The 22660-nt window shown below is 46.3% G+C and overlaps 1 protein-coding gene across 8 annotated transcripts in view; it reads right to left on the bottom strand.

The window, feature by feature from the left end:
* LOC102998432 (pyruvate dehydrogenase phosphatase regulatory subunit, mitochondrial) overlaps positions 1 to 21602 on the bottom strand; it is a 39904-nt gene extending 18302 nt beyond the window's left edge. Inside the window, exons 1-10 of one of the 8 annotated variants that reach the window (XM_057533875.1) lie at positions 20788 to 21146; positions 18273 to 18457; positions 11949 to 12237; positions 10646 to 10779; positions 6660 to 6741; positions 6401 to 6564; positions 5474 to 5595; positions 4532 to 4649; positions 3630 to 3779; positions 1263 to 1455 (exon numbers count right to left, since the gene is read on the bottom strand). In XM_057533875.1, the coding sequence (XP_057389858.1) occupies positions 1263 to 1455; positions 3630 to 3779; positions 4532 to 4649; positions 5474 to 5595; positions 6401 to 6564; positions 6660 to 6741; positions 10646 to 10779; positions 11949 to 12172 (1187 nt within the window). In that variant the 5' untranslated portion in view covers positions 12173 to 12237; positions 18273 to 18457; positions 20788 to 21146. The other 7 variants (XM_057533874.1, XM_057533877.1, XM_007198264.3 and 4 more) reach the window with 7 other exon arrangements.
* Between the last annotated feature and the right edge of the window lie 1058 nt (positions 21603 to 22660).

Raw genomic sequence — 22660 nt, 5'->3', positions numbered from 1 at the left:
TCCAATGGGTTTTTTTGTTTGTTTGTTTTTATGGGGTTTTTTTTGTTTTTCTGTTTTTTCCTGTAAAAAGTCACCTCAGGAGGTTATACAGTTATCTGGCCATATCGCCTTTGCTCCAAACATTTTTGGTAACTTCTACTCCATAACTGTCTTCAGAGCCATTCTACAATTCACTCAAGAACACTGGTCAATTAATAAAAATTTTTTTTAAATTGTGGTAAAAAACACACAACATAAAATTTACCATCTTAACCATTTACAAGTGTATACTTCAGGGGTATTAAGCACTTTCACATTATCTGTAACTTTCACCACCATCCACCTCCAGAATTCTTTTCATCAAACAAACATCTATATCCACTAAGCAGCCCCTCCCTACTCCCTCCTTACCCTAGCTCCTGGCAAGCACCATTCTTCGTCTGGCTCTATGAATTAGACTACTGTAAGTATTCATATGGATGGAATTATGCAGTATTTGTCCTTTCAACACTGCCTTAATTTTTTTTAATTTATTTATTTTTGGCTGCGTTGGGTCTTCGTGGCTGCACACAGGCTTTTCTCTAGTTGCAGTGAGAGGGGGCTACTCTTTGTTGTGGTGCACATGCTTCTCACTGCGGTGGCTTCTCTTGTTGCGGAGCATGGGCTCTAGGCATGCGGGCTTCAGTATTTGTGGCACACAGGCTTCAGTAGTTGTGGCACACAGGCTTCAGTAGTTGTGGCACGTGGGCTCTAGAGTGCAGGCTCAGTAGTTGTGGTGCACGGGCTTAGTTGCTCCGCGGCATGTAGGATCTTCCCGGACCAGGGCTCGAACCCGTGTCCCCTGCATTGGCAGGCAGATCCTTAACCACTGTGTTACCAAGGAAGTCCCTTGCTTAATTTTTCTAAGTACCAAATTTGAAAATAAAAACTTGTGTGATCAGCATGATCTTCTACTTCACTCACCACACTTGGCTATTTCCAAACTCAAATACATATTCAAAGGACCAACATTTGTTATGACTGAAGTAGTACAGAAGAACATCCCACTGGCTCCAAGGCTAACTCAAAAAGAGGAGTTCCAAAAACATTCTGTACAATGACATGTCTGGAACATGGGGAGAGCCTCCCAAGGCAAATACTTTCAAGGGGACAACTCTCTCATGACATGTGTCTTCCTCTTATTATGAACATACTGGATTAGGTATATCACAAACCCTATGAACCAGAAGTAATTCCAGAAAGGAAGAAGCCCTGCAAGCCGAACCTGAGTGGGAAAGACTTACCTTCCAGCTCCTCCACCAAACGAAAGGCCAGCAGAGTTCATTCCCGCCAGGACGAAGTAGCCCCGCACTGAAGGGGACTCGCCCATGATGCACCTCATGTCCGGGGTGAAGGTCTCGGGGCAATTCACCAACTTCATGATCTCCAGAGTCTCCAGTTCTGGCATCCTACGCAGCAGGGAACTCAACAGGGGCTCTGAGCAACAAAAACAGACCCAAACACAGTCCTCAACTTTAGGGGATTCAAAACTCCCTACCCCTTACACTTTTCTACTCCCCCTCTCCTTTCAGAAAATGTTTTGTGGAGGTTTTCTAAGATGAGCCAACTGGGCCATCTATCAGAAGCAGAAGCCTTGGGAAAGTATGGGACATTCCTACAGAGTTCTTGGCATAAAGACGGAGGAAAAAAGATACTCTTTAGAAGGGAAAGGAGCTCTGGAAGAGTAAATACTACATCTGGCTATAGAATCTCAAAGGGATCAGGACTCACAGAAAAGCTCTTAAATGACCCCCAAAGAGATGTGCAATAAGAGGCAATGTTTTCCTAAGTTGGAACAGCTGCAAAAGACAGATCCTCAGCCTGTTTTAAGGTAAGTCCCTCATCAGGGAATGAACCAGGGGGACAGTGGTAAAGATGAAGCCAGACTGAAGCTGGCTGGTAGGTACATGGGATTTCTTTATATTATTCTCTTCACTTTTAAAAGTTTGAAATTTCCTAAATTTAAAGAAAAAAAATTTTAAGTCCAAGTGGAAGGAAGGACACTCTTCACTATAGACCCTTTCATATCTTTTGAATTTGGAACCATGTGACTATATTACCTATTCGATAAATTAAATTAAAATTATTTAAAAATTGAGTAAAAGAACATATTAATGAAACTATTTTGCTTCTTAAAATTCTCTTCAATTTTAAATGAAGTCCTATCAAAAGAAGGTTTCCTCCCAGCCTAAAATTTCAGCAATGATTTTAGGCAAGTAAGTGATAAGCCAAAAGTCCCTTAAACCAAGATTTTAATTTTAGGTCCCTGAATCTGCTCACCAATAACTGTATCCTTAGATCAGACAAACTCTGTAGACTACCCTCTGTAACCACCAAAAGGGGCTGTTACAAAGATCAAATAAGGAACTACAGGTATACCTCGGTTCAGTTCTAGACCACCGCAATAAAGTGAATATCACAATATAGAGAGTCACGTGAATTTTTTGGTTTCTCAGTACATATAAAAATTTTGTTCACACTATACTATAGTCTACTGTATGTACAATAGCATTATGTCTAAGAAAACAATGTACATAACCAAAAACAATGTAAATTAAAAACTACTTGGCTAGATGTGCAAGCAACCTAGGTGTTCATCAACAGATGGCTAAAGAAGATGTGTGTGTATATATATATACACACACACACACACAATGGAATACTACTCAGCTCTTAAAAAAAAAACTTTTGCCATTTGCAATAACGTGGATGGACTTGAAGGGTATTATGCTTAGTGAAATGAGTCAGAGAAAGACAAACACTGTATGTTATCACTTATATGTGGACTCTAAAAAAGAAAAACTAGTGAATATAACAAAAAAGAAACAGACTCACAGATACAGAGAACAAACTAGTGGTTATTGTTGGGGAGAGGGAAAAGGGGAGGGACAAGATAGGGGTAGGGAATCAAGAAGTACAAACTACTATGTATAAAAAAAATAAGCTACAAGGATGTATTGTACAACACAGAATGTAGTCAATATTTTATAATAACTATTAGTGGAACGTAACTTTTAAAAATTGTGAATCACTATATTGTTTGTATGCATGAAACTTGTATATGGTACATCAATTATACCTCAAAAAAAAGATCATTTAAAAAAATTTTCTACTTAGACTTCAGTGTATTACTAAAAACTTCTAAAAAAAGTAAAAAACAAAAACAAACCAAAAAAAACCTTTACTGCTAAAATATGCTAATCATCATCTGAGCCTTCAGCAAATCATATCTTTTGCAACAGTAACAACAAAAAGCACTGATCACAGATCCCCGTAACAACCATAACAATTAAAAAGCTTGAAATATTGTTAGAATTACCAAAATGTGCCAGAGAGACAAAGGGAGAAAATGCTGTTGGAAAATAGTACCAACAGACTTGTTCAACACAAACTTCAATTTATAAAAAACTCAGTATCATACAGCAGAGTTTGGCATGACACTAAATCAACTATACTTCAAAAAAAAAAAAAATTGAAAAACCAAACCAAAAAAAACACTCAGTATCTGTGAAGCACAATAAAATGAGGTATGCCTGTGTTCCTGAAAAGGCTTTAAAGTGTAACATCTTAGACAAATATAAGGCAATATTGTTAGAATCTAGTTCACACACCAAAGTGATCCCAGTCTTCCTGTAGATTCTGAATCTCCAGCTGGTTCTTGCCCTCAGTGAAAATTGGTTTTGGGTTCTTCTCAAAGCCCCCAGACAGGATGCCACCCTGCCAGTTCCGAATATAAATTCTTCCATCGGCATCCACAATAGCTGAGGAAGAGAAATGACAAGGGGGTGGGGGGTAGAGGAGAAGACAGGGTTGAGAGGCAAGCCAGCTGTCTAAATGGACAGAAAAAGCAGCAAAACAAAAACACCCAAAATTGGACTTATTAACCAAACAGCATTCAGTGAACACAGGCATTCATTAGCTTTAAAATACTGTTCCCGGTCATGGGGGAGGATCCTCCCTTTCAGATTTACAGTGGAGACTGTTTCTCAGATTATCCCTAACCAGATCACTTACCTAGAAGCTTTGACTAGTTCTCAGAATCAAACTGCTTAACTGCCACTGAGCCATGTGAAAGCCAGAGAGAAGGGGGGACTGCGGAGCCCACTCCAGGGATGAAGGCCTCCAAGTGGTATCAAACCCTCCCTACAGCGCTGGGAGTCTCTGAACAGCCCGAGTTTATAGCTCACCTGTGACATCTCCACAACGTGTAGCATTAAGTCAAGAACTCTAGGTTACGTTCCAAACACTCTCAGTTTAGACCTCTGTTCGGGACTACCCGTTAGCTTGCAAACAAACAAAACTGCTTAAGTGCAATGCCCACTTTGTCCATCCTTTCATAAAGAGTTATTAAAGTCAAGTTAGAATGGGGTCCACCTCCCTGTACCATGCTTCAGAAAAGAAATGAAAAGACAAGACTCTTCCAGCGCAGTCTGTCCTTAGCAGAAAGTCTTCCTTTGCAGAGGACAGAACAGGGGCAAGGAAACAAGATTAAAAACAAAGTGCAAGTCCTCACTTGGTGTGTTGCTCTGCAGAGGGGTCTCCCAGGGGCGAGTCAGAAGGTAGAAGTGTTCGCAGGCATGTAACGGGATACTAACCGGCTCCTCGTTGGACAGACCCAGCTCGTATGCCCACTACAAACGGACAGATTGATTTGTGGGTGGAAGAGGAACAGAAAGACAAATGAGCAAGTGCAGCCTCTTGAAAAGAGTTTAATTTCAAGTGGCTTCTGTGCGCTCTTGCCTCCACGTCAGCTGTGGGAAGCCAAGTTCCAGCCTGCTTTAGTTCAGGTATTGGACGAGGAGCAACACTCCAGCCTTTAAACCACAAAGCCTGCTTTCCGAGCAGCAGAAGACAGACTTCCCAGCTCGTGAAAGGAGCTCTTGGGGGGCAAGTGAGGCCCTTCTAACAAAACGCCTGGCCTCAACCACAAACCCCAAATACCAATCATAAAGAACTCCACATGGCAGTGTGGCCCTAGCCCCCTTAGGACTGTGGAGTGGGAAGCAAGGGACCAACCTGCCTTCAAAGCAGCAGCAGTTTAGTGTCCTGGAAACTGAATCCACGCTCCTGACACAATAAAACAGCCTAATACTCATCTGCTGGGTGGTAGGATGAAATGAAACACCACAGACAGACCTGACGCCAAGGACTGATTTCTGTCAATGCCCAACTCTCTCCTGGCCTTCCTGACCAGGACAGTGCCAATTAGCCACGGGGAGGAAGGAAAAGGTCACCCAGGCTACTATTTGAGGAATAAGAACAGGCTTCCGATTTGGAGTGAGAGAATTCTGAGTTTTCCTGTCCAAACAAGAAACAATGTGGTCCCTGACATTTGCTTAGTCCATCACAATATTAACTATACGTCTGTACCACACCCCCCCCAACCCCCCAAAAAAAGTCCTGGAGACAAAAGTTAAATAAGAAAAGCAGTGACCCAGTATTGTCGCTAACCTACCTGACCGGCACAGTTGACAAAATAGTGGCACTGGATCTGTCCTTTATCAGTCTCCACACCAGTGACTTGACCTTTCCTCACCATAACATGAAGAATAGTTGTCCGGTCATAGATCTGAACACCTGTTCCAAGGTAAACAAAGAGTTGGGGCATCACCATCTGATGTTTCAGAATTAGGCACCTGCAGCAGACTCTCAACGAACACGGAAGAGGCCAGGTTGATGATGGCCTTTAATTTTAAAAACCAAAAAACTCCTGGAACCGCATCCTGAGACTGTGTAAATGGACCTTTCCCAAGACTGAAAATACCAGGCCAACTGAAAAAACTGACTTTAGTATGTAATCAAATTCCAGGAATCATGGGAATTCCCTGGCGGTCCAGTGTTCAGGGCTCCGCGCTTCCACTGCAGGGGGCACGGGTTCCATCCCTGGTCAGGGACATAAGGTCCCACATGCCACGCAGCATGGCCAAAAAAAAAAAAATTCCAGGGATCATAAAAGGGGTAGGAGAGAAAAAGTGCCATAGGGCATCCTTAAATCCTAATCTCCGTACATCATGAATCAGTTCATCCAAAGTATATAACACCATGGACACTGATTAGTCTTCCCCCCATTCATTCCAACATCAGGATATGATCCAAGCTGCAGATTAAATCCCCAAGGTGTGTTTCAACCTTAGAGATTCTCAAGTCCTGTGGGGGAGAAAATGCCCTTAAATCTGAAGTGCTTTAAACAGGACTAAAAGCAGTTCCTTGGAACTTAATAAGAAAAATGTGGCCCTGAGGAAAAATATTTATTAACAGATACTATATTAAGACAAAAATTCTAGGAGCCAGTGTCCCGATATGGAAGTTGGTTGGTGTTCCTGCCTACTGAGAGATGCTTTCTTAGACGACCTCTTCCTTCCTAACCCCAAAGCCTGCTTACCATTTTGGGAGGCAGCACTTGCCAGGGCAAGAGCCACATCAGCGGAGGACACCACTGCATCCTCGGGGACATGCATGGCCCCCACCAGGTCGTGTACATTGAGGAGAGGGTGAAGTTCGGCCACTTTCTTGGGGGAGATGATCTCGGAGGGGATGCCTATAACACTGCCACAGAACACAGGGGGACAATGACATTCACTGCCCTCTGGCAGAGGTCAGCTGACAGTAAAGTCAGGACAGGCTTCTAGCCTCATACGTACTTCAGCCTTGAATTGATGCGCTTCAGGGAGATCAGCCGGTCCTGAGTTTGGGCCAGAAAGATTGAGCCTGTCCTTATGTAACCTGGAAGAAAAAACAGCCCAAACTGAGACAGACCAGGCCAAATGCAGGGGGGCAGAGTGGCAAGCCCACTAGACTGTAAAGTGGGAGACCCGTGATGAGTCCTGGACTGCCACGTCCCAAACATTCTCAGCTCACAGTTTTGTGAGGATCAAATGAGTCTAATGTACATAAAATCACTCTTACACTAGAAATGAAGGATACCATTGCTGAACAAACCTTTGTGTTTTTTTGGGGGGGCGTGGCACGAGAAGTAACTGTGACCCATCAATTCTTCACTCGTTTATGTAATTATAATTAGACCCTTTCTCCTCCTATTGTTGGTGGGAGAGTAACCCTTGGTGAAGGCCACTCAGCACATCTTCCGCCTCAGTACAGCCGGCAGGCCTGTGACCTAAGCTCAGCCAATCTGATCCTCCTGGAATACTGAGTCTTGAGCAAGGAGGGGAATGGCTGGACGTCCCTCATCTCAGGAGCAGCAGCGTCCTGGCCACATGATTCCTGTTCCAGCGGAGGGACTGGCTGCTGCTGGGTCCCTACAACCTGGCCTCCACCCTGCCTCCAGCTGGCAGCCTCCTGCCAACTCTACAGGCCCCAGTGGCCTTCCAACAAACTCCTTTTGCCCAAGTTAGCCCAATTCCTGTTGTTTGCAATCAATGTACTGGATACGACCACTATTACACCTGAGTCAATGACAATCCCCCCCAGAATGCAATGAGTCTTAGGTCTTATGAACAAAAACTTGAATCAATCAAGTGTCTTCTTAAAAAGGAAATACAGTCACGATAATTTAAATATTTTATTGTTCCTTCTGAAATCATCAGATAAATATGCCCTTCACTGACATGACAAGTTTGCCAAGTTCGGAAAACTGAAATTTCAGAGCCTGGTTTTATAAGTGGTAAATTTATCCTCAATATATTTACTCCTTTACTCAATCCTGGGGTACACAGAAAGCAACTGTCCATACCACTGTGAAAAACAAACTTGCTAATTAGGGGTCAATGTTTGTTCACATTTCCTTGTGTCTTCGACTGAAGGTGGAGTCTACATACTGAGATCAGAAGCCCCTGGGTGTGTTCCTCCTTCTTCCCCTGCAGTAAAGCTGTCATTCATACGAAACGCAACTAGATTATTTCTCATAGTGTTCCACTGAACGTTCCCCCCTTTTCCTGACGGTTTTATTCTATATTTGAATATGCGAAATGTTTACATTGTTCTAAAAGTCAAAACTACACAAAGTCAGGCCAGAAATACCACTACCCCCCAGGCCCCCACCCTGCACCCTGTTTCCCACCTACCCTGGGAGGTAACCAACCTCAGTACTTTCCGGTTTATCCTTCCTATGTTTCTTTCTTTGCAAAATTAAGTATACATTTGCAAATTTTCTTATTTTTTCTTAGTTCTTACACAAAAGTAGCACATTTTATATACTTCTTAACACCTTGTTTTTCTCATTTAACAATTATCACAGGGATCACTCCATAGCAGTTCACAGACATCTTCCTCCTTCTTTTTACATCTACCTAATAATCCTTTGTGGGGATGTTCCATTTTATTTTACCAATCTCATGCACGTATATTTTTGTACAAGATGTTCTTAAGTGGAAAAAACAAAGTACATAATATGCTTAATACAATCTCATTTGGGTTAAAAAAAAAAGTAGACCTGTATATACATACAAAGTAACCACAGACTAGTAACCTTCTGGTGGGTATTCAGTGGGGAGGATCACTTTTTATTTTTAGATTTCTGTATTGTTCATATTTATTATAATGAGTATATAACTTATTGCATATGTTTAAACCTTTTTAAAAGTTCCTTCTAACCCACTAAATAATTTTTAAAAATTGATTTGTCACCGACTTGGTAAATTAATGGTTTAATCTACCTGCATCTAGGTTTTTCATCTGTAAAAGAATGATCTGGGCTTCCCTGGTGGTGCAGTGGTTAAGAATCAGCCTGCCAATGCAGGGGACATACGTTCAAGCCCTGGTCCGGGAAGATCCCACATGCCACGGAGCAACTAAGCCCGTGTGCCACAACTACCGAGCCTGCGAGCCACAACTACTGAGCCCCCATGCCACAACTACTGAAGCCCGCGCACCTAGAGCCCGTGCTCTGCAACAAGAGAAGCCACCGTAATGAGAAGCCCGCGCACTACGACAAAGAGTAGCCCCCGCTTGCTGCAACTAGAGAAAGCCTGCACGCAGCAACGAAGACCCAATGCAGCCAAAAATAAATAAGTAAAATAAACAAATTTAAAAAAAAAGAATGATCCTTCCTTATTTTAAGATCAAATAATATGTGGAATACTTTCAAAGATTATTAAAACTTTTAGATTATCATGCTCAATCACTTGACAAAAATTACATCATGTGCAAAAGAAGCACTGCAGAAACTAGTATCTGCATAATGAGGACGCTTGGAATGACCCAGTAATTCAGAGTAGAAAGCAGTTAACATACACCTCACATGAATGAACTATTTTCAGAGGATTAGCTTATTATATGTTATCATCAAATCTATGTTGTACACATGTCACTTATTTAATATCTCAAAGCAGTCCACTGAATGACAGCAGTCATTGGAATGCACACCTGTACATTCTGCTGGACAACAGAATTCTCCAGCAGGGAAGTCCCTACATCATCTTTCACTGCATCACTGGTGAACTACAATGGGGGTGACAGATTGAGGGGGATGCCCTTACTCTCTGTTGCCTGACTTCCTCACTGCCCCACAGACATCAAAGAGAGATCAGGCCCAATAAAGGATTCCAGCCAATGACCTCGAACAAAAGCTAGACTAACTTACCTTACAGAAAAGAAGCCTGCAGCCCTGATTCCTCTGGAATCTAACCAGCTGAGCCATGCAAGGCTCAATAAAGCACGAGTAACTGAACCAAAGGACCAGGAGTCAGCAGTTCCATTTCTGGGCTCATTATGTGGACCCTCTTCTGACTCAAATACTGGTTAGTATCTGATTCAAGTTACCTTGTTGTCATTAAATTAAATCCAACCAAAAAGGAATGAAATACAGTTAGGTCCATGTCTATCATATCCAAGTTATTAGAAAATCAGTCTTAAGTTACAATTTACAAATAAGGTTACACTTCAGTTGGCAAAAAGAAAAGCTACCAATTTTTGTCAGTATTAATCTTGAAGTATCTGTGATCTGAATTATGCAAGGTCTGCCTCATATAGGCATTGTCCTGAATTTCATCACTGGGCCTCACTACTCTCTCATGATTATACTGTGGTCACCAAACTGCTTCATCAGACACGAGACTGGGTTTGACTCTGGGCTTCTAGCTAACCCATCACCTTATAACAAAGTGCTGGACTTTCTTTCTACCTTGTTACCATATGGGACCATAACGTGGCTTCGTCTTCCTCTTCTTGGGACAGTTCCTACTTACTCCAGTATTATTTAACTTACCATTCTGTGTCCTTACCCTCTTAATCACACAGGTAAGGAGAAATACATGTTTATGCTTTCTAGTTAGAAATATCCTTAATATCAGTTTTTGAAGTGCAGTGGGTCAAACTATGATTTAACTACCAAGCACCTAAAGTTGAGTTGTTTCTCCTCCTCTTCATTTAGGAGCCAAGTGTTGCCACTTACTATACTTCAATGAGTGAAATATATAGGAAATGGCCCAGGAAAACTTTCACTTTATAAGAATTATAGAATCTGAAAAGGAGCTAGGATACTGACTGAAGGCCCTCGATTTACAGATAAGGAAAGTGAAGACAGCTCAACAAGCTAAGTGACTTGCCCAAGGTCATATCCTGACAAGTGGCAGAACCTGTATTAAAACTCAAGTCTGAATTACCAAATCACAAGCTGACTTGGTACAGGACCAAATACAGTACTGAGTAAGAGTCTAGATTACCTGCTTACCTGTATGGATCCCTGTTTCTTGCTCTAACTGATGGTAGAGTTTGTTTGAATAGTCTGCCATCTTTTGCTCAATGGTCAAGTGCCTGGCGGTGCTTAGGATGCCAGCACAGAACCTCGTAGAGCCAGCAGCCAGCCTGCAGGATAGATGCAAATGCTATTAGGTAGACACATATATCGGTGAATACAAGAAGTTCAAGGTTCCTCATTATACCACTGTTGTAACATCCAAAGATGGAAACAACTGCAACGTCCATCAACATGAGAATGATATAAAATTTTGGAGTTCACCTATACAACAGAATACTTTACGGCCATAAAAAATAAATGAACACTTTTATGCACCAATCCTAATGGAACAACCTTAATGAAAAAAGCCAGGTGAGGAACACTGTTTAAGGTATGCTACTTCTCGTATGAAAAAGGGAAAAAAAATAAATGAATATGCATATACCCACATACATACCTACCAATACATATCTGATTATACATGGAGAAGAGTATCTGAAATGGTACCTAAGGAACTTAACTGGCTTCCAGTGAGGGGAACTTGTAGCTAGAGGTCAGGGAGCAGATGGAGACTTTTCCCTGTATACTCTTTTACACATTTTCGATTTTGAGCTATGTAAATGTATCATCTGTTCAGAAATAACCACACTTTAAATTTTTTAAATGTTGCCCAATTTGTGGTAGGCAACAGAACATAAAGAGCATGGAACAGAAAAAGGACAGTAGGTGAAAAGTGAATAAATTCGAATAAAGCAGCAACGTTAGTTTAAAATAATGTATCACAATTGCATCATTAATTGAAACATTAATCCTAATATAAGATGTTAATAGTAGGTGAACCTGGATGCAAGGTATATGATAACTCTGCACTATTGTTGCAATTGTTCTATAAATCTAAACTGTTCTGAAGTAAGTTAATCAACTGAAAAGGAACAGAAATAAGAAGGAATGTAGCCAATTTCATTTTGGCTCAAAGAAGAAGCACCTGAGTCTCAGGATTTATTGCTGTATTATTACAACAGAGAGCAAGACGATAAGATGTGCTTTGAACCGGAAATAAACACATCCTTTAACTACTTATGTTCCAATCTGCCATCTCTCTGAAAACCAGAAAACAGGAGTATTAGGCATCGCAAAACAAAGTACCAAAGATCTCACTTTTCTGTTATTCTACTTATGCTACTTAGTGACACTTACATTAGCTATTGCTGGGTCAGTGTTACTGAAATGAGAGGGATGAGGGAAGCCCATATAATCAGTGTAGCACAGCCACAAGCCATGTCCAGCTGATCCCTACCTGCCCTGCTCCAAAAGGACGATATCCTTCCACCCCATCTTGGAGAGATGATAGGCCACAGATGTGCCCATGATACCACCACCACAGATGACCACCTGTGCCTGGGCAGGCAGGGCCACAGAATGCGCTTTGGCAGCTGACGCACCGCTTCTGGCTGAGGACCACTTCTGCCATCCTCGGCTGCTTCTTGGTGTTCGGATCACCGACAGCAACCAGTAAAACATCACGTCTGTCAGCAACTGGGAGACGTGCTCTCACTCAGGTAAGAAGCAGATCCCAAGAATTCAAACTAGACAGAGAAAACCAAGAGCATAAATTAACGAGACAGTGTTGAAACACAGAACAATAATTGTACATTCAGCAAATGTCTGAGGACTTACTGAGTTCCAGACACATTGCTAGGTATAGATACAGCAATGAAGACCAATGACGAGGTCCCTGCCTTTACACAACTTACATTTGAGACAGAGAGAGACAAGCAGCCGATATACAAATAAAACAAGTAACAAAGCTAGTACGACGGAATCACTAGGGGCACACTCAAAATATCATGGTCACAAAGAAGGTGACATTTGAAAAGACCTGATGGATGAAAAAGAACCAGCTATGTGAGTGTTCGGACAGAAGAACCAGCATGTGCAAAGGCCCTGAAGTGAGACAGAGCTTGAGGAGTCCAAGCACAGAAAAGAGGCCAGTGTGTCCACAGCACGTGAGGGAGGGGAGGGGACCTGAGACCGAGCTGGAGGTGGCAGAGACCAATGGTACACGGCTCTTGGATGCCACCACGAGGAGTGGGATTTATTCTACATGCAAAGGAAAATACTAAAGCAGGGCAATGACATAATCTGGTCTGTTTTTCCAAGATCAGGCTGGCTCCGTGGAAGGCTCCTAGAAGGACAGGGAAAGCAGGGGTGAGTCAGGAAGCGACGGCAATTCTCCAGGGGGGACACCATGGTGGCTCAGACAAGGATGGTGGCAGCAGAGTCAGAGAAATGACTGGATTGTTTGGGAAGTAGAAAAGACAGAACTTACTTGCCAACAAACTGGATGTTAAAACGGGAAAAACGGAGAAATAAGGATGATGGCTAAGTTTGTGGGGTAAGCAACTGGGACCACGAATTATGTGAGATGGACCAGACACAGGGAGGGGGGCTGTGAGGGGGTGCATGTGTGTGAACAGTGAAAGGCCCCAGTCTTAGATGTCAACAGCCAGAGACCCAGCAGGCAGCACGTGGAAACAGGGCACAGCAGCTGGGTTCCCAAGCCTGAAACCTGGGGGTGTGGTCCGGGAGTTATTAGCATATGTACAATATTTGAAGCCCTAGCATCTCGAGGAACAAGACCCCCAAGGCTCCCGGCATTTACACACAAGGAAGAGAAGGAAAGGACTACAAACAGGACTGAACGCTGTGGACGCACAGAGTGTCCTGAGAAAGAAAAGTGGCTAAAGAGATAGAGAAGGAGTGGCCAGTGAGGTAGAAAGAAAACCAGGCAGAGGGCACAGAAGCCAAGAGAGGAACATGTGTGAAGAAGCGGTAACTACAGAGGGTGCCGAGGGGGGAGCAAGACGGCCATGTGTCCACCGGATGTGACAGCACAGAGCCCCAGGTGTCCTCAAAAAGAACATTCTCAGGGGAATGGCAGGGATAGAACAGAGACTAGAACAAACTAAAGAGTAAGCGAGGTGAGGGAGTGAGGCAACTGCTACACCGTGCTCTGAGGGGAGCAGAGGAGCTCGGAGCCGAGCAAGGTGGTCTGCGCTTAGGGCCCGGAGCTATTAAGCATGTTTCACTGCTGGGGGGATGAGCCAGTAAAAAGGGAAGAAACGGGTGAGAAAGGAGAAGCAAGAACAAAGGATGAGGCCCAGGAGGAGAGAGAGAGAGACGGGGTTCAAAGCTGCAGGGAAGGACAGCTCGCCTCGTGCTTCCACGCGATGTGGGGAGTTGAAGGTACCAGGTGTGCGCTCCTGAGAGCAGAGGATGAGGAGTCCCGTCAGGCTGATCACTTACACACCAGTCACAGGCTGTAACCAAGACACATTTCTACAAGACAACGAACATCCTAAGCTAGACAAGGAAAAGCGTGGAGGCCAGGTCCACGGGGACGAGGATCGTGTACAGAGTAAGACCTAAGCTGAGCCTGGGAGGGGCAAAATCGGGACAGAGACAGGAAGCACATGCCATCAAGTTGCAGGACAAGTCTGACCCTAACTGCCTGTGAGACAGGCTGGGACCTGGGACCCTTTGTTGCAGTGCCTGCCCCAGGACAAACATCTCCTGGAGCAACCGAACACAGAGAAACAATAAGGGACTAAAAATAACTGCATGCAGGGCAGCGGGGGCAAAAAGAACAAAGATACAAACAGGCCAAAACCCACCTGCCATTTCTGAGGTGCCAGAAGCAAAAGCAGGGTCCTGCGCATGATCCCTGCACACAGCACCACCAAGGGGGTGGGCAGGCCACCTGAGCCACCCCCTGGCCCCACCCACCGATCTGCCCCCACCCCGGGGCACTGAGCAAGGGAACCCGCCGCTTGCTTTTGCTCCCTTGAGTCCCGATAAAGCCTTGCCTCAATTTCTACTGACTTAAGAGTCCAAGAACCCACTGGTGGATGACAGCGAAGGACCTGGCCCAGAGGCCGCAGCTTCTATGAACCCTGGGTAATAGCAGAAACTGAAGTACGGTGAAGCCAGACCATGGAAGGCTCTGATACTTGGTCCAGTACCACAGGCTGAATATAACAAAGGCAGGGTTTTAACAAAATTAATCTAACAGCAAAACAGGGGACTGTTCAAGTTTCAAGAAACTGAAGAAAGACCTGCTCACAGACTATGCGGTCACAGACGTACAGGAAGACGAGGCCTGAAGACCAGAATGGGGGCGACAAGCAGACATGAGGGTAGGACGTGGCTAGCAAGTCACCAACACATGTCCACCAGCAGCCTCAGGACCCAGCACGCTCCACCATCAGCCTGAATCACCTAAGGCCACGTATCAACACCCATCTGTCAGAGGACTCTCAGATCTGTGACGAGGGCAGGCACAGACTGCATCCCAAGAGAAATCCCAACCAACTAGGGACTAACTCTTCTGGCCACTTTAGGCCCCACCACGCCTCATGTCCCTGTCAAACTCTGTCTCAAGATGGAAGCTTCTCCACACAGCTAGTCTAGCTGTAAGCTCACCTCCACATGACCAATTTCTCTCCCCATTTCCAAACCATCTGTTTTCCTCCCCTAAAACCTCTCTATGGGTCCTCTAGAACACCCTTACAAAAGTGACGCACCCACCCCTTCACTAATGTTCTCTCCACCCTCTGTCTTAACGGAAATGCAGCTCTCCTGAGGGAACTGTCACTGTCACACGGCCAGCCCTGTTCCACTGACCTCACCATCAAGAGGCACGGTCGGCATCCTCCTTGCTTCTGAACCATTACCACTCAGTCACGCTTGGAAAAGACCCTGTTCCTTTGTGCCTTAAGCTAGCAGGCACCCCTGCCTAGCTCCGGGCTACTTCCTATTAAGCCACAGGCACAGCTCTCTCTACATCCGGGTTCTGAACCCATAACATGGCTTTTCTCCCAACCTTTAACACCACTTCCTCTCCTCCTTCATCAAAGGAGATAACCTGTCTCATCTTATTCCCCAAAACCCCACCTGTAAACCTCCCTGCATCAGCAAACCATCTCTGCCTTCCTTCACAGGGTCAGAAATTAATCCCTTACGGTGGCCTGGATCCCCCTTCCTGCCCCCTTTCCCTGAACCGAGCTCCATCAACTGTCCTCGCTCTTTCACATACCTTCACATTTACCTCCTTCTCCTCGGCATTTAGATGTGCTCAAGTACCCCCTCCCCCCGCCCAGGGGATTTAAGAAATAAAACAAAGCTCCAAAACACTCTTCAATTAGCAATTTTTAATTTTTAAAATTCTAAGTTATAAAATGATGGTCTGCAAAAAATCAAAAACAGAAGTAAAGGACTTCCCTGGTGGTGCAGTGGTTAAGAATCCGCCTGCCAATGCAGGGGACACGGGTTCGAGCCCTGGTCCGGGAAGATCCCACATGCCGTGGAGCAACTAAGCCCGTGCGCCACAACTGCTGAGCCTGCGCTCTAGAGCCCACGAGCCACAGCTACTGAGCCCGCGTGCCACAACTACTGAGGCTACGTGCCACAACTATTGAAGCCTGTGCGCCTAGAGCCTGTGCTCCGCAACAAGAGAAGCCACTGCAATGAGAAGTCCATGCACTGCAACAAGAGTAGCTCCCACTCGCCGCAACTAGAGAAAGCCCGCGCACAGCAACAAAGACCCAATGTAGCCAAAAATAAAAATAATAAATAAAATTTATTAAAAAAAAAAGAAAAACAGGAGGAAGTTAAGATTTCCCTCCACTCAAAGGTCACCAATACCAGTGTCAATTATATTTTCCCAGAATGTTACTTTTGCAGCAGTGAGCTGCCCTGATGTCCACTTGTTTGCCACCACCTTTGTCTTAAGTCCTTCTTTTATTACCTTGGTGATGGCACAGTCGGCCAGTGGACTTTTTAAGCAAAAATTTCTTAACATGTATTTCACAACCTGTCTTTTCTACTTCACAATAATGTACAGAAAAGATTGCTTATATTTTGTTTTTCACTTTTCCCCCATCCTACTCTCTCCTGCCCCACCCGGCCACTGCACTCCCCTCACCAGGAACCCAAATGTTGCTACTTTCCAAGGGCACTTTCTGGGCACCATCTCGCTCCCTCCTATTCACACACTCTTTCCTTGTTTTCTGTGACGCCTTCTGCCCCAATCACATCTTGCTGGCTTCTCTCCTCTGCCCTTCCCTCTGTGTTGACGTCCCCCAGGGCTCCCTGAGGCCAGCTTCTCTTCCCCATCCACCACTGTTCAGGGTGATTCCCTTTCCTGCCATGACTGATGGCCGAACCCACAGCACTCCTGAGCCTTAGACCTGCACGTCTAGTGGAAGAAGGGCCACCTCCACTTGGACTCCCCCAGGTCAAACTGAGCACATCCAAAAGGTAAAGCCATCTTCCCCAATCTCCAACTCTGCTCCACTTCCTGTGTCCCCCAGGAACACCATATACTAGAATCCTGGGTGTCATCCCACATTCCTCCCTTTCTCTCATCTCCTCTCTCCAGTCAATCATCAAGGCCTAACCAACAACCCTACATCCTAAATCTCCCTCCAATGGATCTACTCTCCACCTCCACTGCCTTGAACTGAGCACAGCCCGCCATCCTCTCTCAGTTTACTGCAGAAGGTTCCCAACTGGGCTTCCCGCCTCTAATCTGCACACCATTCTCCCCACGCCCCACAGCCTTCACACAGAGGCCTGAGCATATCTCTGAAATGAAGATCCTATTTCGTGCGCCTGCTCAAACCCTTCAATGACTATCTGGTGCCCTCAGAAAAAGTCAAATTCCTTAATACGAAGTGCAAGACCCGGCTCACTTCTTATCTCTGATCTCATTTCTCTCTCTCCTCTCACACTCTAATCAAACCTAAAGTACTTTAATTCCTCAGACGTGTCAGGCATGAACTTTCTCTTCCACCTCTGGGATTTGTGCAGACTGTTCCTTCTCACTGGCATAGTTCCTGCCACCCCTCCCCCCAAATAAAGATAATCCCTGCAGCTCTCAGCCTGTTTGACATCTTATTTGTTCCCACTCTCCCCCCAACACTCAGTTAGGTAACTGTTCTATATTCCCCCAAACACCCTGCACAAGCCCCAGCTCAGAGCCAGCCACGCTCTGTAACGGTCTGTCTGCCAATCAGGGAAGCAAAACAGCAAGCCGGGCTTCCCTGGTGGCGCAGTGGTTGAGAATCTGCCTGCTAATGCAGGGGACACGGGTTCGAGCCCTGGTCTGGGAAGATCCCACATGCCACGGAGCAGCTGGGCCCGTGAGCCACAGCTACTGAGCTTGCGCGTCTGGAGCCTGTGCCCCGCAACGGGAGGGGCCGCGATAAGTGAAAGGCCCGCGCACCGCGATGAAGAGCGGTCCCCGCACCGCAATGAAGAGTGGCCCCCGCTTGCCGCAACTGGAGAAAGCCCTCGCACGAACCGAAGACCCAACACAGCCAAAAATAAAATAAATAAATAAATAAAGTAGCTATAAAATTAAAAAAAAAAAAAAAATGTTTAAAAAAAAAAAAAAAAAAAAAAAAACAGCAAGCCGCGTGAGGACGAAACAGACTTCAGAAGCAGACAGATCTGGGTCTGATAATCTCCCCCACCACTCATTAGCTGTATGACTTTGAGCAAGTTGTTCAGTCTCTGTGGTTCGGGCTGCTCGTCTGTTACGTGGGCTAGGAATACCTACCTCACGTGGCTGCTGCAAGACTAAAGCAGAAATACAGGAACAACGTGGCAAGTGGCGCCTCAGAAGCACTTGGAAAGTGGTAGCCTTTAGCCCCCTGGGATAATGGCGCTCTCTGAGAGCAGGGACCACTTATAACTTGATCAGGGTTTTCCCAGCAGTCACCGTAGGCACCTTGGAAATACAACCTGACAAATACATGAGAACAGAGAACAAAGGAGATGGGGAAAAAATTCAGTGATGACTCAGATCTCAAGGCTAGGCCCCCAGATGTGAGGAGATCTCTGAATAACCTGGTATCATTTTTCTTAAAAAGGTTATATTCTTATAGGTAGTTATGACGTGCCAGGTACTGCTTCATGCCGACAACTAATTTAACCCGCACAAATCTAGAAGGAAGGTGTTACAATTTTTACTCTACACTTGAGGAAAAGGAGGCACAGAGACGTGAAGTGACTGATCCAAGATCCTACAATACCGGTGAGTGGCAGAGCCTCAATTCAAAGCCTGCCAGTTCAGCACTACAGTCTGCCATCGAATCATTACTTCATGCTACCTGAAAGTTAGGATTAGATGATTAAAAAAGGGTAGCTGTGAGGGAGGCCAGAACCACAAGGCACTTCCCCTAATAGAAAAAAGGAATTGCAGGGCTTCCCTGGTGGCACAGTGGTTGAGAGTCTGCCTGCCAATGCACGGGACACGGGTTCGAGCCCTGGTCTGGGAGGATCCCACAGGCCGCGGAGCAACTGGGCCCGTGAGCCACAACTACTGAGCCCGCGTGTCTGGAGCCTGTGCTCTGCAACAAGAGAGGCCGCGATAGTGAGAGGGCCGCAATAGTGAGAGGCCCGCACATCGCGATGAAGAGTGGCCCCCACTTGCCGCAACTGGAAAAAGCCCTCACACGGAAACGAGGAGCCAACACAGCCATAAATAAATTAACTAATTAATTAATTAAAAAAATAAAAAAAAGAAACCAAGCCTCCTTAATGCCCACCAGTGCTTCTTATACTGCTCCAGCTAACTACAAAATGTCAAATATAGGGAAGAAGATAGCATGTGCAGTTGAAATGTTGGTATTTGTTACCACACATCTGGATATTTTAAAAAAAAGGAATTGCAAAGGTAGCATTAAAAACATAACAACAGATGAGTTTCACAATGGAAGAAATAATACTAAAAGGCCAGGATGATAAGAACCAAGAAAAGGATTTTTGTCCTTGTGCTCATCATGACCTTCAAGAGTCAGTGAAGTGGTGAGGACAAAAAAGAAGGATTTACAGTGGATGCAAACAATGAAGGTACAGAAGGCATCACAGTCTATTGCAGTAGGTTTGGCAGCTAAAGCAAAATAAAGCTTGAGAGCAAAGGAGATAAAGCCAGTAGACAAGAAATGGAAGATGTCAAAAACAACAAAGTAAAACACACACCTGGTTGAAAATAAATTATGTGTTCAATTTCTGCTAAGGAGAAGAATTTCTGCTAAACAATCTCAATACTGACGCTGGTTATGCTCAGCTCTGCTTACGCCAACAAGAGCAAGAGGACAGCTCCAACTCCTGAGCTGCTCCTCCGCGTGGTCACAACACCTTGTACAAACTGGCTGCTGGTCACGAGGGAGACTGGGTGAGAAGAGGCGGATTAACACAACATTTCCCACACCTGCCTCCAAACGAGAGCCACCTGGCACACGTGTTTTAAAACACACACACACACACACTCACAGGCTCCCTCTCTGGAGATTCTGATCCTGCGGTCCAGGGTGCTGTATTTTTCAACAAGTGCACCAGGTGATCAGCCAAGTTTGAGAACTTAATACAAATCTCCAGCCCTAGGAACGTGTCCCCTTCAGCCCGGCTACCTCGCCGCCCCGCAGCCCCCGACAACATGCTTACAAGGCACGGGCGAAACGGACGTGAAGATGCCTGAATCAAATCTCGGTGTCATACACATCAGGCCCAAAGGGTCAAACGTTGGAAAGAGAGCTCACCGCCCCGGCCTGGACGTTTCCACCTAACCTCACCGCTGACTCTGCAGCACTTTTACCGGTTAGTTAAGCACAAGCGGACCGCACGTTGCCACGCGGGAAAACAATTCCACCTGCCGAGACGACCCAGCTGGACAAGCCCGACCCACGCTGCGGGGTGGGGGTGGGGGTGGGGGCTGCCTGCCCGAAGCGGGCATCAGGAGCGAGGTTACCCCGGCCGCCCTGGGCATCCGGGCTAGGCTGCGGGCGCCTGGCAGAGCCGGTGCGCTGGCCCCGGGCAGCCGGGCACGGGTCCGCGAGACGCCACCGCCGCAGAGAGGCTGAGGGAGACCGGGCGACGCGCTGTCGTCCCCGGCGGGCGGAGTCCTGGCGCCGCGACGCGCCTTCCGAGGACCAGGAAGAACCGACGGGAAACGAGGGACGCCGGAAGCCCCCTGACCGAGACCACAGCGGAAAGGGGGGGGCGCTGGGGGTCCCGGGCCGCCAAGGTCCGCGCGGACGGGGACGCCAGAGCGGCCCGAAGATTCTCCTTACCTCACGGGCGCCCTCGGGCTCCGCGCTCAGCAACACTCCGGCTGAAGCGGGTCAGCAGCCACAACCGTTGCCGGGGGTCCCGGGGGCCGGAAGGTGGGACAGGGATAGGGAAGGGGGCGGGACAGGAGGGAAGAAAAAGTTCCGGGGAAGCTTGATACGGCGACCTTCCGCGCTTTACGGTGCCTAGCAAGGGTACGCCGGCGCGTGACCTCACTCGCGCACGCGCACCATGACGTTAGTGGGTAGGGCTCCGCCCCTGACACGTGGGGCTTGTTTTGGTCTCACGAGGCCCCGCCCCTAAAGGGGGGGGGTCGCCTTCGCCAAGATGGCGGCGAGCTGCAGCCCTGGTATTTGAGGGCCGCTTTAGGACTCTACCTTCGGACCCTGCTCTTTCTGCAGTTGCAGTCCTGCCGGCCGAGTTGGCGGCAGCCCCGCTGCAGTGTGGGGAGGGCGGGGGTTCTCTCTTCCTTCTATGCGAGTCCCCAGGTCTTGTCCCACGTCGTCTGCTGCCCAAAGACACTCTAGTCAGGGCGTAAAGAAGATTCTTGGACTGACAGCCGCTTTGTTTTTTGGAAGTCGCCTGGGTCTTCTTGGGCGAATCGCTAGCAGAGCAGATCGGAAATCCGGTCTGCTGGCCCGGCCAGACCTCGGAGGCAGGATAAGAAGACCTGAGCTCTGGGCCGGATCTTACTCTTTGCGCCTTCTCTGCTTGTCTGGACCAGAGAAAGAGGAATCATTCACTACATCCTCTGAGAAGCTCCCCATCGCCTTGCTTACTATCACATCGCCCTGTTTTCTTTCCTTTATAGAACTTGTCACTGAAGTAGATCAGTGTTTGTTGATTGCCTTTCCCACTAGTTGCAAGCTCTGCCCTCTGACGACAGAACCTAAATCTCGTGCAGGGCTATGTTCTCAGTACTTAGAATAGTGCTTGGCACAAAGTCCAGTACATATTCTCTGAATGGACAGTGATCTAATGGTACAGCCTCCCCTGCGTGTTGGGCCAACTCGCTAGTTCCCATTCTTTGGATTCAAGCCCATCTCACCACACAAACCAATTTTGTTTAATGGATGGCCTCTTGTGGCCGGGCATCCTGCTGGGTGACGGGTTTCAGCAGTGTACAAGAAAGAAAGGGCTTCTGCTATTAAGGAGTGGCAGTAAAGTTCCAGGGACCTCTGTGTCACCATGCCAGCCCACAGCCTTACATGCTCTCACTTGCCAGTTAACTCACACAAGACAACCCGTATGAGGTCTGGTTTCTTGAGAACAGACACTGCCTTTTGCTACTCTGTTACATGAAAGTTCAAGGCATTCTAGGCCTCCATGCTAGCTACATACGTTAATATTTTAGCTCTGGGCTTAAAGCTTAGGGTCACCAGCTGCCCCAAAAAAGAAGAGGAAATAGACTAACAGATCTGAGGTATATTCTTGGGGAAATCTTTCTGATACCTGGATGTGGCAATTTCGAGGGAAAATAGTCACAAATTTTTTAAAAAATATTTTTAAAAATTTATTTAGGCTGCATTGGGTCTTCGTTGCTGCATATGGGCTTTTCTCTAGTTGCGACGAGTGGGGGCTACTCTTCGTTGCAGTGCATGGGCTTCTCGTTGCGGTGGCTTCTCTTGTTGTGGAGCACAGGCTCTAGGTGCACGGGTTTCAGTAGTTGTGGCACGCGGGCTCTAGAGCTCAGACTCAGTAGTTGTGGCACATGGGCTTAGTTGCTCCGCAGCATGTGGGATCTTCCCAGACCAGGGATCAAACCCGTGTCCCCTGTATTGGCAGGCAGGTTCTTAACCACTGTGCCACCAGGGAAGTCCCGTCACAAATACTTATGATGAGCCATCTCCCAGGCATGTGAATTTGGGAGAAATC

Source organism: Balaenoptera acutorostrata, chromosome 19 (genome assembly GCF_949987535.1).
Source record: "Balaenoptera acutorostrata chromosome 19, mBalAcu1.1, whole genome shotgun sequence".
Classification (NCBI taxonomy): Eukaryota; Metazoa; Chordata; class Mammalia; order Artiodactyla; family Balaenopteridae; genus Balaenoptera; species Balaenoptera acutorostrata.
The sequence above is the reverse complement of the archived record's forward strand: the minus strand, read 5'-3'. Positions and strand labels throughout refer to the sequence as shown.